Here is a 16905-nt window from a genome sequence, read left to right as displayed (position 1 = left end):
AGTGAGCGGAAATTGGACATTAGATTTTCAAAATAAACCTGAAAATGCACCGGGGTTTTTTCTGTCACCCTCTTGCCCTCAGTCTCCAATTCACTCCATTTTCCAATCAGAAATCTGGTTTTCATTCACGTGACGACGAAGATATGGTACCTCACTACACTTTTTATTTTAATTTTGTGAGTTTTATTCAAATGTATATTATTGTGATCACCATTACTCACTTACATTAATGAACTGTTGGTGAAAAATCCATCGGCACACATTCCTCTGATTGGAATTAGTCAAAATGATTAAAAATGTCATGCTTTACTGAAAATTGAGGCGTTCATGTTAACAAGATAAGTTGTCTAATTCACCTTTAATTTATTTATTTTTAATTTATTTATTTTAATTATTTGCATTTTAATTTTCTTTCATTCTTGCCTTTACTCTTTCTTCACAGACAAAAAAAAAGATTATGGTGGAGTTTTCACTCTCATTAAAGGATTAGTGACACATCTGTCCAGATGTGCAAAAACTGTTATGGCTGAAACTTGTACAACCTGAATAACTTACTAGTTAGGCCTACTCGAATTTCTGTAATCATGCATTTTGTATTTGCAATTAGTTTTTAAGAGCTACATTATTTATATTTTGTCTAAGTAGCCTACTAGTTCATTAGGTAACCCGAATTGCGGGATAGGCTACAACGAGTCCGTCACCCAGTGCAATGTTTATTTCTAATGGATTATATTGCTTAAAATGAGCCAATGTGGCTTTTACTTAGAAGACAGTAACCGGAAGTCGTGTAGCTTCTGCTGCCTTGACTGTGGTGTCTTGGCTGTCGCTGCAAAGGACACAGGGCTTTCCTCCACCGTGGGGACTGACTGCTCGGTGTGCACAGTGAGTCCGAGCTGGGGGTCCAGATGCTGGCGTTTACCTGGGAACACATGTCGAGCAAACAGTGGACACTGTACCCGAGATAATAGCAGAAGTCCCCGTCGGACCATGGGACAGAGGGAGCTGCTGCTCGGACTGCTGTGGCTCCGCTCCGCTCTGCTCTGTGCAGGTGAGCTTCAAAACAATGCATCCACATCCACACTGCTCTGATGTGAACATGGCTTTCTGTGCACATCTGTGTCACACATCTGGGGGCCGCTCTTCCTAATGTAAACAATGCAGTGTTGCAAGCGAAGCCATTTTCTCAGGAGGACCGGTTGTGTGTGTGTGTGTGTGTTTTTTTTTTAAATTTATTTTTAGCCTCCGAACACTGAGCATCACAGCAGACAGACTCCTATTAACAACCTCACGTTCACACCCCGAGCAGTATAGTGGATGTTGTTGTACCCGCTGCTTCCTCCTGTGTCACTTTGATAAAGTGATACGGTGGATGAAGACTGGATGTTTTCATTGTTGTGATCGGATGCAGTGAGAAGATGAGCCTATCAGTGCACAGGAACCTGCGGTGGGTATTGATCTGCGGTGGGTAAATGATCGGGGGGTTAGTGTGGAAACATGGATGCTCTTTCACAAATGTGATGCTGCTATCAGCATTACATCACTGCTCCTCTGCAGGCAGGCAGTCACCCTCCACCCCCACCCCCACCCCCACCACCACCCATCCTCCTCCCCCTCCCCCTCCTCCTCCTCCTTCTTCTCCATTATCATATTCCTCTCTCTAGTGGTATGAAAATAAAGGAGAAGGCTGTCACAGCAATAGACAGATCAGTGTGTGTGTGTGTGTGTGTGTGTGTGTGTGTGTGTGTGTGTGAGAGAGAGAGAGGAGGGAGCTTCTGCACAAACCATCATAACACACACTATCTCAAACGCATGTCAGTACTTGTTTGACCTCGCACCTTTGCACACAAAGTACTTGTAAGAACAAAGTTTCTCTCTGTCTATTGCGCTTTCTCTCTCTCTCTCTCTCTCACACACACACACACACACACACACACACACACCGTTTTAATGAGCTTCAGTCTATTTTAGCTGAGGCAGTAAAAAACTATTATAGTAAAGCCAGTATCTCTTTATATCATTACATCATGGTTTTTTGTTTTGTTTTTGTTTGTTGCTGACATACTTTCAGAGCTCCATTTAGTTTAGATTTTTTGAGGACAACAAGAGCTTAACTTAAAATTAAATCTAAATAAATAAATTAAATCTTTGTACAGCATCTGTGGTGGTGCTTGTACTTCATACCCTATGTCCTCCACATTTCAGAAGGAAATGTATTGTTTCAATCCACAATGTTTATTTAACAGCTCACAAGTTAAAAAAAAAAAAAAAAAACCCAAACCAAAGAAAAACCCTCTTAAACATCACTTTCTTTAGACTATTTTTGTGAACAGCTTGCAGTTGAATTCAGTAACTATGACTAGAGTAAACACTAGAGTTGCATTTTGTCTTCCAAACACAATTTGTGTTGTAGCTGCAGTGCATTCAGATCTATTGATGCTGCTAGAAAGGATCTCCCTCCAAATATATATCGGTGAAGTTAAAAATAATAATAATAACAGTGTGACCAAAACACACTCACAAACAGGAAGATGAATTGTGTCCAACGTGACACCATCACATTGTTCTCACACTTTCTGACTTTGAGCCTGAAGGTGGAGGAATCTGCACTAGTTGTCCCGTTGTCTCTTGAATTTTTTGATGATCATAAAAGGTGTGATGTAGAGCGTCTGTAGTCTCGTCCAGCTTCATGTGTGTGAGCGCGCTAGCTGTGTCCGGTTAGTCGATATCCATCACTGAGCCCTGGATCTTTCCTCCCGCCCCCATCCTGCTTCACTCTGCTGACTTCACTGATTCATCAAGAAAGCTTGAAACAAACACACTAACTCAGCAGAATGGAGCAGACTCTCTGCTGTGCGTTATCGTCGGACAGTCACTGTCAGACGATGCAGCTAAAGCTCCGTCTCTATGCTTATGGTTAATTAAGAGGCTTGTCCGACAGCTTCTTCTTGCCTGTGTCTCACTCTCTCTACTGAAGCGTTAAGCAGTAATGAGATGCTTAAAACACTGAACTCATACACTGTAAGAAAAAGCTGTGAATTTACAGCAGAATTCCAACAGTATTAACCTGTTATTTTTAAATACATCATTCTACTGTTAAAATAAACAAAAACTGTTAAATTTAGGTAATTTACTGTTCTTTTAACGGAACTATACTGTTTTCCTAATATACAGCACTTAACCGCTAATCTTTCATCTAAACCATCTAAGTCACGGTATCATGTTGTATTTTTTGCATTGTGGGAAATTTAACCGAAACTACACATGTGAAGCCGGATCTGTTCCTCTCTTTGTCGACCCTTCATCCACCCCCATCTAGCAAATTATTTGGTGAGTAGCAGTTTTATTTCATTTGTAAATTGGTACAAAGTAAATTGGCAGTGTTTTCAGTTTGTTTTCATCAGCCTATTGCAAATGTGCATGTCATGACAGAATGATTCGGTAGCTAGCTAAATTTTCACAGATGATAGATGAAGTGAATTCATGAAGCATTCATATAATGCCTTAATGGTGCAACACACCACAACATAAGAGGTCTGTTCATTCTGAGGTATTCCAGATTTTAAATTTTAGCTCAGAAATTTAGTGCTTTAGTACTTTTTCTAGTCAGTATAAGACCACTGTTGTTGCTGTTGTTGTTACCATGTTTGCCATTAATTAATGAATCTATGGGGGCTCATGATCCATAAGATGTTTGCTGAGTTCTTTGAGCGTCATTTACGGTACAGTTTTTGACATATTTCTTTGACATTACACATAGGCCTACTGAAGACTATTTGCTGCTGCGCTACTGATCACAGTAAGTATTTGTGAGTTGTTGTTCATATTGCACGGTGCTTCCTGTTTGTTGAATCATGGTCAAGTTTGCAATAATCTTTTCTTTGTCAGGTATATGCACCTCAGTTGCCTATGTGGGGTACATGAAAAGTCACAGCAATATTAGACCTGTAGTGTTGTCTGCCTGATTGCAAATTGCAAAAATGTGCAGGTGAAAGCAGTGAGCACATCTTAATTTACCAGGGCAATTCTTGGTCAAGTTTCAGGTGAACAACAGGAAACTTCAGCGCTGGATGGTCAGCATCGAGGGCCATGTCGTATGTGAGGGAATCCAACCCACCTTATTTTCCACCTTCTATCTTCAACCAGGAAGATGCCTCCTGTGCCCTTGAATTCACCCAAACGTCAGGTATTTTCACTATAACATGTGTTTTTTTCATCTTTTCAATAGCATGCTATTCTAAATTAACATTTGCTGCTTTGTATTGTGTTGTTAATGAATATGTGCAATGATTTTCCCACTGTCTGATGAGACACTATTAATTGCAGGTGCTTCATAAACCCTGAGAGGCACCAAAGGCTGGATGGGGCACCAGCACCACAAGCAAAAGGATGACAGCAGTCAAACCACATGTACTGTATCCACATGCTGAAAGACTCATGGAATTTCAGCAGGACTTCATTTAGGTGAGATTATTCAATCCCATAACACACACAGACCATCTTGTCTCATTGCTTTAATTCTTTCTCCCTCTCAATCTCACCCTCTTTCTCTCTCCTTTACAGAGTTGAAAGTCCCTTGCTGTTATTCTTGCCAAGTTATTTGTGTCTGTTTCTGAACATACAACTGTTTGAATGTTTCATTCTGGCATATTTTTGACTGTCTGAGGTCAGGACTTTGGATATTTTTTTCTGGACTTGTGGCTTTTCTTTGATTTTTATGTTCATAGACCACATTACAATAGCAGATTACAAGAGGATACAAAGGGCAGACACATCTGAGAGCTTTGTAAATTTATGACTTATCTATTGCTCAATTGTCTGTAACGTCTTTTTTTAAAGAAGGTTTCTGAATGTGGTCTGAATGTGGAGATTCTAAATTCATGTTGAAATAAAAGTCAAAGTGTATTAAGAAGCTGTGCTTTTTTCATATTGCAATTACATGCTGCTCTGTTTCTATTTTGTTGTAGTTTGTAGATTTTGTGAAGACTGATAATGTATTTTTAAACAAATCAGTTAACTGTAAAGTATTGTTAAAGTAATCTTAAAAAACAGTACACAGTGTAATTTTCAAATACAGTACAAAACTGTAGTTTTTAGTAACAGTAACAAATATGTAATTTTACAGTAGCATAATGGTAACCCAGCTGCCAGTTGTTTACTGTTTTTATAATAAAAAAACAGTCCCATACTGTTTTCTTCATTAACAGTAAAAAGCTGTAAATTTCCATGACAGTAAAAAACTGTAAATTTTACAGTATCATAATGGTAACCCAGCTGCCAGTTCTTTACTGTTATTTTACAGGAAAATTCTTAACAGTGTAGCTCTATATTCTCATTCTCAGCACTGGAAAAGTGAATAAAATCCCCCATCCCAGGACTCATTGCATTGCCTGCGCTGTGTCCTATTCCTGGTGCTCCTCTTGGCCACCTCACACTGTGTTATTCCCCGGAGCCATGGTGTGATGGCAGCAGGTGATGTTGTTGCCTTGGCTGCCAGTGTGACTGCTGTTGCTGTTGCTACTTGGCCCTCATTTGGCGCCCATGTGATCAGCAGAAAGCTCCCCTGAAAGGCAATGAGGTCATTTGTCTTGCAGGCAGGGCTCCAGACTAACATTTTTTACTAAGAATACAGTGGCCCCTAACTTAAAATTTTAGGAGTGCAAGCAGAAAATTTAGGGGCACACACACATTTTGCGAAACAAATATGCACATTTTCCTTTTCATTCATGGTCCTCCCACACATTGACCTGCCACCTGACAGATCTCAGAGTCTTTGAGTCGCCCCTTCCATGTGTTACCAGTGTTAAAAAAACAAAACAAAAAAACCGAGAGCTGTGTAAAGCTGGATAAAAGTATATAGACGTTTGCAATGTGGTCACATCCTTTTTAAAGCACTGCTGTTCCTTAGGGTCATAAGAAAGTCTGCACTGGATGTATGTTTGAAAAAAGGATTAAGAGTGAGTGGTGTGTGTGCGTGTGTGTTTGTGTGTGTGTAGTGTTCTGGCAGTAGCCGTATGGATCCTGCTGAGCCTGCATAACTCTTAGTCCATCATGAATAAAGGAACAGATGATATCTCTCTGGTGTAAAGGAGTCTAGTTTCCCTCCTTAGCGTTCAAGATGACAAGGACTCCTCATGATTACATAAAACGTGTGGAGAAAAGTCATAGATTTACAAACGTATGGTCTTTTTATATTCTCTATTTCTGTCATTGTCAACACATCCTTTTGAAAAGACCACAACCAGCAAAGGATTGAGTGTTATTTTATTCCTCCTGCAGCTGAAAATAGTTCCCATAATTACAATTTACTCTTGTTTTGGCAACAAAAACTACAGCTTAAAAAGGTTTAAATCAATATATTTGTGACTAGTTTTTAATCATTTACATGATTCAGATGTACAGTGAGAACAAATGAGTCAGAAAGCATTGAGACGTGGACTTTGTTGGCTGCAGCCTTTTCATGGGATTTGTTGACCATTACGAAAATACAGGATAGAGCTTTTTTCTCTTTCATTTTAATTTCTGCTGATTAAGAGCACCAGGAAATTTGAATAATGAATGTGTGCATGTGAAGCCAAGGACAAGTGCTACCTTCCTAACTGGCTAGAAAACCAAACTCTGCAGCAAACTCTGCTTGCCATCTGTTTATTCACAAAGGGAGGATGAAGGATGTTCATGATAAATAAAATTATGATTTTTCCTGCAGGAAAGTGTTTTGTTGGAAACACATAATCACGTACAAAAGCTTTTTCAGACTTGACTCATCTCCCCCTATCTGTCTGTCTGTCTGTCTGTCTGTCTGTCTGTCTGTCTGTCTGTTCCCCAGCAGCAGGCTGCAGTGAGCGGGTGGAGGTCCATACGGAGCGGAGGGGTGTGATCTACAGCCCTGCCTGGCCTTTAAACTACCCCCCTGGAGTCAACTGCAGCTGGCACATCCAGGGAGGTCAGGGGGAGGTCATTACCATCAGGTAGACTCACTCACACACACACACACACACACACACACACACCTGATGTATGTTTTTGAGAAAGCACCTGAAACGATCAATGCTCTGCTCCAGTTTCCGCAACTTTGACTTGGCCGAGTCGGGGAACTGTTTGGGAGACTGGCTCCTCCTGACCCCGACGTGGAATGGGGAATCCAGGCTGTGCGGCACCATGCTGCCTCCACCTGTCATCTCCACTAGGGGGCGTGTGTGGCTCTACTTCCACTCTCATGCCAACAGCTCCGGACAGGCCCAGGGCTTCCGCCTCTCTTACATCAGAGGTAAGCTGGTCACGGGAGGTTGAGTTCATCTGGCTTTATCTGGTACACTTTCATAAGGCAAAATATGACAGTGACGTCAAGTTTAAATAATATAACAGTCAGAAACCATGACTGACCTCATGCAGTAATTTGTTACTAAATTATTACTACATAACGCTCCCATAAGTCCCTTTGTCTCATCATTGCAGTATTTTTCATGTTTCATGTTCATGTTTCATGTTTCATGTTGTGTTGCAAATGTGTTATATTCTCAATAATAACAAGGGGCAAAGGCTGCTCCGCTGTATTATTATTATTAGGGATGCAACAATACATTGATATACATTTAAACGTCAACTCAGTGATCAGTGAGTCAATGAATCAACGACGTTAACATTGATCAGACATTGATACATATTGTCATTTGTGAGAGGTGCATTTTTTCAAATTCCCTGGCACGTCTGAGTGATGAGTATCGCTGCTGCAATTTCATATTTCATTTGCAACTTTGCAAACATTTGTGTGCAACAACTATAATTAGAGTCAGGGTGTCTTACACAAAAATATTGCTTTAATGTAAAAGAAAATAGGAATTTAATTTCTTTGTCTGCCTGTATGTTTTCAAGAATTGTATAGTGCCTTTCAAAGTGGCTCAGAAATAGCCACAGTCGAGGCTTGGGACACTGGGTCAAAATTTACAGTAATTCAGACGGAGTGTATTAAAATGTACAAGTGCAGACTAGTTGCCAGACCGAACTGAAGACTGGTAAAATACAGCCAGTGGTCTGACAGTATATCCAAATGAATATCTTTGGAGTGGTTGCCTCTTTAAGATGTTTTGCGTTCATGTTCATTTACAACCGCAGTCACCTGCTGATGAGTTTTTTTGTGCCAAGAAAGCGCATACGTTTTGGCAAAGTGCATAATGTATAGGCCTACACATTTTAGAGTGTGTGGCTGAGCCTGGCGTGATGCTACCCTGTCAGTTTGTGTCTGCTCTTTTTCTCCTGTGGCCCCAGTCTGATTATTCCTCTCCTTTAAAGGTCATCTGGGTCAGAGCAGCTGTCAGTCAGATGAATTCCTGTGTGGGAATGGGAAGTGTCTTCCTCGCTCGTGGAAGTGCAACGGTCAGGACGAATGTGGGGATGCCACAGACGAACGCAGCTGCTCCCCCCCTCCCACCGAGGCCCGGCCCGGCCTCTGTCCCTTCGGTTCCCTGCCGTGCACTCAAGTCCAGTCCACCCGCTGCTTGCCCGCCGCCCTGCGCTGCAACGGAGCCCGGGACTGCCCGGACGGGAGCGACGAGCTGGGCTGCCCCGACACCACCTGTGGCAAACGTCTGGGGAACTTCTACGGTTCCTTTGCTTCCCCAGATTTCTTCCGGGCCAATCGCAGCGCCATGAAGGAGCTGAGGTGTTCCTGGCTGCTGGACACACAGGACCCCAAACCCATCGTGCTGCAGCTGGACCTGCAGCTCGGGCCCGGAGATTCACTGCACGTGTACGATGGTCTGCTGCAGCAGGCGGAGCATCTCTTACAGGTGTTGTCGTATCATAACAACAGGCGCCTGGCGCTGCTGGAGTCGAGCCGAGGGCAGATGAGCGTGCTGTACATGGCCCAGCCTCACAGCCCTGGACATGGTTTCAACGCCACATACCAGGTACTTCAATCTGGGCTTATTGTATGAATGAATTAATAAATAAGTAAATTACATCCCCATGCCCAACACACAGGGGCTTACAAGACACCAAGAAAACAAACCAGGAGTACGTCGTCAGCACATCAATGAAACAAACAAATGAAAATACAGTTAAAACAACCAGATCCTCAAGAGCAGTCAGATCATCTTTGGAAGAAAGAAAGAAGAGAAAACAAATACAAAGCTTCAAAGGAGTTGATCAAAGATGCTTTGGAAATAAAATTAGCAGTCTTACACACATTGAAACTAAACAACCATTAAGTTTGTGCTCATGAGTGCAGCAAAATATTTCAGGGTAGATTTCACAGAATAATACGTCTCTCAAATCCTCATATTTTGTACAGTACAAAAGGAAATGGAGTTCAGTTTCCACTTTATCTAACTCACACATTAATATTCTGTTATCCTCAGGAATATTTTGTATATTGTATTTTGCTCTGAGAAAACAAAGCTTTCCTTCATCTAAAATACATATTAAACTTCTCATCATCTGTATCATCACCTTCCCATCTGTAATCACCTGTTTTCTAAATAGTCTGGTTCAGGGAAAGAAACTTGGTGTCTTGGTGCAAAGAACATAATCATTCAAGTGGCATGAATTCATTCTTGTCTAGATGGTGATGTCGTTTTTTCCTCCACCTTCCAGGTCAAAGGATACTGTTTTCCTGGAGAGCACCCCTGTGGCAGCGATCAGGGCTGCTACTCGGAGCGACAGCGCTGTGACGGTTACTGGCACTGCCCGTCGGGCCGTGACGAGGAGGCCTGCCCCACGTGCCCCGATGGGGAGTTTCCCTGCGAGGGCGGCACCGGGGTGTGTTACCCGGCCTCAGAGCGCTGCAACAACCAAAAGAGGTGCCCGGATGGGTCGGATGAAAAGAACTGCTTCGACTGCCAACCTGGAAACTTCCACTGTGGGACCAACCTGTGTATCTTTGAGACGTGGCGCTGTGACGGCCAGGAGGACTGCTTGGACGGGAGCGACGAGAGGGACTGCCTGGCTGCGGTGCCCAGGAAGGTCATCACTGCAGCCCTGATTGGTAGTCTGGTCTGCAGTCTGCTGCTGGTCATCGCCCTCGGCTGTGCCCTTAAACTCCACTCACTCAGGAGCAGAGAGTACAGGTGAGGACACGAGTCCTCCGGCTGCGTGTGTTCAGCACTTTTTACTGCAAACGTACTATTGCAAAGCACTTCAAAGACACTTTACACTGTCCCTGACTCTATTATTGATGCTGCTGTGATTTAAATAACTTACAGCATTTGTCATACTAAGATGTTTTCTCACTAACTCCAACTTTCTCTCCACACTTGTGTCTCTTGCCTCTGACCTGCTGTTGGTCTGCTCTGTGCCCCGCCCCCCGTAGAGCCTTTGAGACTCAGATGACTCGCATGGAGGCAGAATTTGTTCAGAGGGAGGCTCCGCCCTCCTATGGTCAGCTGATCGCCCAGGGTCTCATCCCCCCAGTGGAGGATTTCCCAGTATACAGCCCCACCCAGGTAGTGCATTCACATAATTATACACACAGGGACATGTTATTGTGCTACTTATGTGAAACTGGCTTTGAACATACAGGTTTGACAAACTGTTTTTGCAACAGTGTTGAAATTGAGTCTTCAAAATACATGGTGGTGTTTATTTGTGAAGAATATCCTCCTGAAAGAAATGTGTAAGTATCATGACCTGTTTGTCACAGAGGGTTATTTTTGCAATAATTCAAAGGCCAGTGTAAAAACCTCATGATGCTAACATCTGGATAGTATTGGCCTTTTATTTAAACTGAATGAATACACTTCCTCTTGTGCTGTAATGCTGCTTCTGCACATAGCATGAGATGCGATTACATTTGAGCAGCAAAATGGATCCTTGTAATATCGCTCTGTACACAACAGAAAAATAATTAGGTTATTCACAGGAAAAGGCCTTAAAAACTAAATGTATGGACATGGCTGCCTTGAATGAACCAACTCCACAATGATCCACCAAGCCTGCAGCCTTGTGTCTGGAACCAGGAGAGCAGGAGGACAAAAATAGATGTGAATTGAATTGAATTGAATTTCCGCTACTGTTAGCCTTGCAGCCGCGCAAGAATAGGACTGTGAGTGGCCACTTGATCTGGTAAACTGTGCTCGACAGTAAGATGGAAAACAGAATCACAGCCTTTTCTGCGTGTCCCTCTGCCCTCCCTCTCCCGCAGGCCTCCATGCTTCAGAACCTGCGGCTGGCGATGCGCCGACAGATCAGACGACACTCCACGCGGCGCTCCACCTCCTCCTCTTCTCGACGGCGGCTCGGGCATCTGTGGAGTCGCTTGTTCCACAGCGGAGGAAGAACCAGGGGCCACGTACCGCTGCTGGATCCCCCGGGACACACGCAGATCACACTGGGGCTCCATAGCTACCGAACGGTGGGGGGGGGGGAGCAGGGGCCTCAAGCCCGAGACGCGGAGCGCCTCGGGGATGAGGTCAGCGTAGCCGGTGGAGGCTCCTGCTGCTCGGGGGCTACGGATCTGCAGCCCTGCACGCCGGAGAGCCCCGCCTCGCCTCTCTCCTTGCAGTCGGCGGACAGTCCAGAGGATGAGGAGCCATCACCAATCAGCAGGGAAGGCACCAGGGCTCCACAGTTTGAGCCTCCCACTGCTGGTCAGAGTGACCCTCCAGCACAGAATGGACTTCCTCCCGTCCCACAGGAAGCCACTGTGCCCCCTTGCCACCCCCGAACATCTAGGAAACTAGTTCTGGAGCTTGCAGTTAACCTAAAAGGCGTTTCCTTGAGACGTTACTCTCCTTTAGGGCCTCTGTCCCCTGTCTCACCCTCTGAGTTTCCCAGCAACTCCCAAACAACAACAACAACAGCCCAAGCCCACCCACAGGTTCCAGAGGTGACTTCACCCACTGAGCCCTTGTCCTCTTCTGTGAAAGCAGAGGAGAGTGACTGTCACTTTGTTGTGGAAGTGCCAAGTAAGGACAGAGGACGCAGGGATGAGAGGAGGGAGAGCAAGAGCAGGCTCTGCAGGTTCAGGACCTTTAGTGATGAAGGAGGAGATTCAGAGCAGGAAACAACGCCATCCTGAAAAATATAGAAAGATGCTAATCCATCCGTCTTAACCTGCTGTTGACAATGTCTGCGCTGCTAAAGTGTCCTTGAAATGTGCCCCCACCAGATCCAGAGGTCAGACCTGTACCTTAGCTCGCCATACGGAGGAGGTACAGTATCAAACCCAGTACAATATAATTCACTTAACTTAGCCCGTTCAACACTTGCTTAAAAATCTGCATATGCACAAAGTATGGTGAATGAAACCAACATCAGTCGTGCTTATGGTGTGTGTTGCAAATGTTTTGATTCGCATAGAGTCCGAGGATTAAAAAGCAAACAGAGTTCCCCATTTAACCAGTTTGGACATGAACTTTTCATGAGCCCCACATTAAATTCTGGCCACGAGTACCAACACGATATTGGCAACATGTTCGCCAAAGCAGCCTTTGTGTTGTTACCCAAAGCCATTACACACCGCTATATACTGTGAACCGTGAAAGCCTATTTAGTGACCACATATGAATTTATCAGATTAATGATCCTCTGTTTTGTCTTGGCCCCTCTTGATTCTGTGAAGCTTTGTTATTGTGATTATAGTAGAATGACATATCTGGATGGTCATGGTTGGCTGTCACAATACAGGATAAAGCTGGAAATGTTTTATATTTTTGCTATTGTCAAGAAATTGCATGAAAAGGCCAAAACCAGAGATGCATTTTCTCATCTATCAGTAATTGTCAACTCCACCTGCATACATATGCACCTGCACATCTCTAAAATGACAGAGTAGAGGAATAAATTGCGCATTTATTGGCAAAGGAATATGAGTTTATTCAGCTAGCACATTTACAGTGCTTTCCTATAGGCATGGACATGCTTTACAAGTCATAAAATCAGGTTGGGTACTTTTACTTACCATGTAAAAAGAAGTGTGGGCGGTGTTTAGCTCAGTTGATAGAGCAGCCGCCCCATGTGTTGAGGCTATAGTCCTCACTGCAGGTGGCCCCGGTTTGAATCCTGCGCCGAGCGGCCCTATCCTGCGTGTCATTCCCCCCCTCTCTGCCTCCCATTTCCTGTCTCTCTCTCGACTCCTGTCCATTAAATATAATTATCCAATAAATATGGTTTTGGTCGTTACATTACCATTTTTTCACAATAATAAAAATACAAAACATCAGCAGACTTATCTACTGAATCAATCAAGAGTTTGACATTTTCGGAAATTCTATCTGCTTTTTAGCAGCGATTTAGAAATGTCAAACTATTCATTTAACCATGCCAAACCTCTGTCAGTATTCAGTCTGCGTGTATGTTTCCAGTGGTGAAAGTCTTCAGTGACATTATGACCCCTTTACCAAAACATTTTTTTATTTTATTTAGTTTTTTGTCATCATATCGCATTAGTTTTTACTAATGAACACATTGTTACTCTGCCCAGCTCCTCCTCCTTAAATCAAATCTAACCTGTCCTCTCCAGTCTGTCTTTTCACCGCTTGAATGAATCCACCCGTGTGCTCTGATTTGTATTCAGTGCACTAATGAATTTGCGCGCATATCCAGGAAATATTTGAAAGAGAAGCCTCACAGACTGATTGTCAAGTTGTCCTCTTCTTGTTCAGTGGTACCTCTGCAGTACTGCTGACTGCACACTAGCCACTGCAGACATCTAGACTGCTGGTTTTTATTTCAGTGGAAAAATCACATCTCTGCTGTGGATGTTAAAGCAAAGACAGATATTTTTCAGTCCTCTGTGGAGATCTATACTTCAGTTCTTTTTCATGTTTCTCTTTCTGCCTTGACAAATACTGAACTTGATGAAACCAGGTCACCTTGAGTGCTTGTCCGTCCAAGGTACCAAGGGAACCTTTTGCTAATCACTGTTGGACTTCAAGAATGTACCTGTTTCATATTTGTTGAAATCAGTGAAATTCTCCCTTTTACTGCAGGATATTGATACAGAATATTGAAGTCAAATAACCACTGTAGGAGGCGGAGAATGAGTGACAACTAGAAGCCAAGTTCTGGTGGATTTTTGGCATTAGGTGTCGGTACTAAATACACCATCTTTTCTGCTGTTTTCCTTTAAATGAACTGAACGTGCCATTCTACCCTCATGTGCTTCCTTCTTATAGAAGTTTTGCCGTAAAACAGCTGCTACATGTTATGTGCCATTACAGGTGTCTCCATTACCCCTTCCCGAGCAGGTCTTTGACATTCAGAGAAATACAAATCACTTGTATACATTTCAGTTTGAAGCTTGACAGCCCATATTTGAGTTGAAGTGAAGTAGTTAGCTGTAGTTTTAAAGTAGGGTATGTCCAAACTTGCTTTGTGATGTGCAGAGATGTAATTAATGCCTTAAAGGACTGTCATTGCCATTGTAATGATCATGGATGCTTTCATGAATCACAGCTGTGGTTTACATGTTTGAAGAGATTAGATTTAAGAGATTTATGATATGACATGTAACAATGAACTGCTATGGACTTACAGTGCACTACTGCATCAGGAATCTTGTCTCTGGGATTATTATAGCAGGGGATTTAGGGAAAAGGAAATGTTTTCCAGTGGCCTTAATTGAGTGTATTTACATGTTTAAAATGATAATCTGCACAATTTCTGTTTATATTTATGACAGTCTTTGGCACGTGCGGACCACGAACAAGATATTATAGGAGATGATTTAGTAGCATCTCTAAATTTAAATTTGTATCCAATAAGTACCAATGTGGTTATGCTGTGTTTTATGTACACACTGACACAGGTAAATACACTGGATTAAGGCCATCGGACAATGTAATTCTACTGAACCAGGTTGTCTATTAGTCAGATTCCTTTTCCTTGCTGTTTGATTTTGAAGCTTCTCCCCTGTCAAAGGCTGAGGTTGTCATACACTGTGTTTGTATAAAGGCATTCTCACATTTTGAGATCTATATTTGTATATTTTGATGCTGAAAGAGAAATACCACCATGGCATCATGGGGTTTACTGATCAAAGCCCTGTGTGATAGCCTACATAACAGCTTTCTGTTTATTAGTCTATGTTTTCCTGTGCCTGCAGTTAATAAACTTCAAGCTGATTATCATTTGAATTGTTTTCAGTGGGCAAAATAAAGTAATATCATTTTGATTTGCAATATTATATCACTAATTTAACTGTAATTGTAGCGGCGTGTTGAATTTGCGAAATGCAGATGTTAGCATGCAAACTTGCTTAAAGTAACAATGCTAAAGTACTGATGTGCATCAAGATAAGGGGTTGGATAAGTGACTACAAGATTAAATCTTGTAGTGCACCTTAGCATAGTATAATAGCATGTGAAGGCTCTCACCCCATCTCAAAAGCTGCTCTTTTTAATAAGCAATGACATTGTTCTCACTGTGCAACTTTAAACTCAAGTTGTTTCCAAAATACAGAGGCACAACACTCAACTGTTGCAGTGTAGTTGTCTGTAATGAATGTGTATGATGAAGAAAGAGTCAGCTCCTTGTTCATGGTTTGATCGTATTTTAAGAAAGAATAATAATAGTAATAAAAAAAAAATACAGGAGGAAATCAGATGAATAATACTGCAAAAGAAGAGCCTTCTTTAACGCTTTACTCCATTTCAGTCATGATAATAGCTGGAAGGAGAAAGAGTTTTTACACTGGTGTTTATAGAGGATGTAGGGACTGTATATAACCACAAGATGGAGCTATGTCCCCCACAATACAAATACTCTGAAGCTATTGTACTGGACAGTCATCCATCTCTCTGGTATACTGTACCTGTTGTAAGGTGGTGATTGCACTGCTGTTATGTTATTGTTAACAGCAAAGTCAAGTGAAGGAGGATGCATGAAGAAACCTGTGAATGTGTGATGAATATGTGGCTAATTGTGGAAAACATGATTCATTCAAAACCACAAATAATGTTTCAAAGAATCTATAACTGCACGGACTCATCATGATATACATGAATTTCTTAGTTTCATTACTTTTTCATTTTTAGGGGAAGCCATACCGCTTGGGGGAAACCCATGTCATAGTGTAGTTGTAAGTAGCTGCAAGTCATTCTGATACTGTACTGTAATGCACCAGCAGAATGAACCATGGGATATTTTAAGAGACATGATTAGATACAGAAGTGCAGCAGCAATAGTTCTTGCTGAATTCCAGGATGACTTAGCTACTATTTCATTTGGTATTTGCTCAGACTGTCTCATTCAGGCTGTAAGAGTGGCAAAAGTATGGATAGATCATAGGGACTGGTCGAGGGACAGGCTTTATCCTCTCACATCTTGGAATCACAGCACTTCTGGATGTATTTCATTACTCAAACAGTCCAGGCCTGTGGATTGGTGGCCAGCACCCTAATACAGCAACCTAACCTGAGGTGACTAGTGTCTGGTCTTGAGGTGTGTCTGTGCTGGCGATGGTACACTCATCTACAGAAAAGACACAGGTCTTGGATCAGTTCACAGGATCAGTGGGTAATTTGGGAACAGGGAAAATTAATATTCTTGATTGAATCTGTTTTAGTTTCTAGCATTGACCTATGACAGCCAATTACAATTGGACTGGAAACTGGGAATTTCTCTCTTACTGCAGGTTTTTGTAACTGAAAAGTCAAATAAGTCAAAAGTCAAAAACTCATCCTCTTAATTTCACAGCCAGATGATCCTCAACAAGTTGGTGAAGCTCCATTTTGACAACCATGTGGTTTTGTGTAACAGGCTGGTGAATTCTGATCCCTTGCCATGGAACATCAACTTGTTATATCTCCGACATGCATTGTCCAAAATTTGATAAATGTCATTAAAGGCCACTCCTGAACTCATCTGCATAAAGACACTTTACTACTGTCTTTCCTTTTTAAATGGCTCAGAAGAAGATTTGGAGAATTGAATGTAATTTTTTTTTTTTTTTTTGTATTGTGAAATTGTGCT

At 42.4% G+C, this 16905-nt stretch overlaps 1 protein-coding gene across 2 annotated transcripts; it reads left to right on the top strand.

The window, feature by feature from the left end:
- Positions 1-835: 835 nt before the first annotated feature.
- lrp3 (low density lipoprotein receptor-related protein 3) lies at positions 836-12205 on the top strand. 2 transcript variants are annotated; one of them, XM_085767245.1, is made up of 7 exons: positions 836-1048; positions 6827-6965; positions 7059-7264; positions 8287-8903; positions 9589-10061; positions 10304-10436; positions 11135-12205. In XM_085767245.1, the coding sequence occupies exons 1-7, from the start codon at positions 988-990 to the stop codon at positions 12008-12010; spliced, it is 2505 nt and encodes an 834-aa protein (XP_085623371.1). In that variant the 5' UTR covers positions 836-987; the 3' UTR covers positions 12011-12205. The 2 variants fall into 2 exon arrangements, with proteins under 2 accessions (XP_085623371.1, XP_085623364.1); XM_085767238.1 differs by having other exon boundaries at positions 840-1048; positions 6830-6965.
- The last annotated feature ends 4700 nt before the right edge of the window (positions 12206-16905 follow it).

This window comes from Trachurus japonicus, chromosome 3 (assembly GCF_045865225.1).
Source record: "Trachurus japonicus isolate A0001 chromosome 3, Traja_1.0".
Classification (NCBI taxonomy): domain Eukaryota; kingdom Metazoa; phylum Chordata; class Actinopteri; order Carangiformes; family Carangidae; genus Trachurus; species Trachurus japonicus.
Note: the sequence above shows the minus strand (reverse complement) of the source record. Positions and strands in the feature narration are given on the sequence as shown.

Bases quoted from the DNA above. Each gene is read 5' to 3' on its own strand.
- lrp3 (XM_085767245.1), top strand. From the start codon at position 988: ATGGGACAGAGGGAGCTGCTGCTCGGACTGCTGTGGCTCCGCTCCGCT. The intron at 6,966-7,058 runs GTAGACTCACTC...GCTCTGCTCCAG, and splicing joins GGGGAGGTCATTACCATCAG to TTTCCGCAACTTTGACTTGG. The intron at 8,904-9,588 runs GTACTTCAATCT...TCCACCTTCCAG, and splicing joins GTTTCAACGCCACATACCAG to GTCAAAGGATACTGTTTTCC.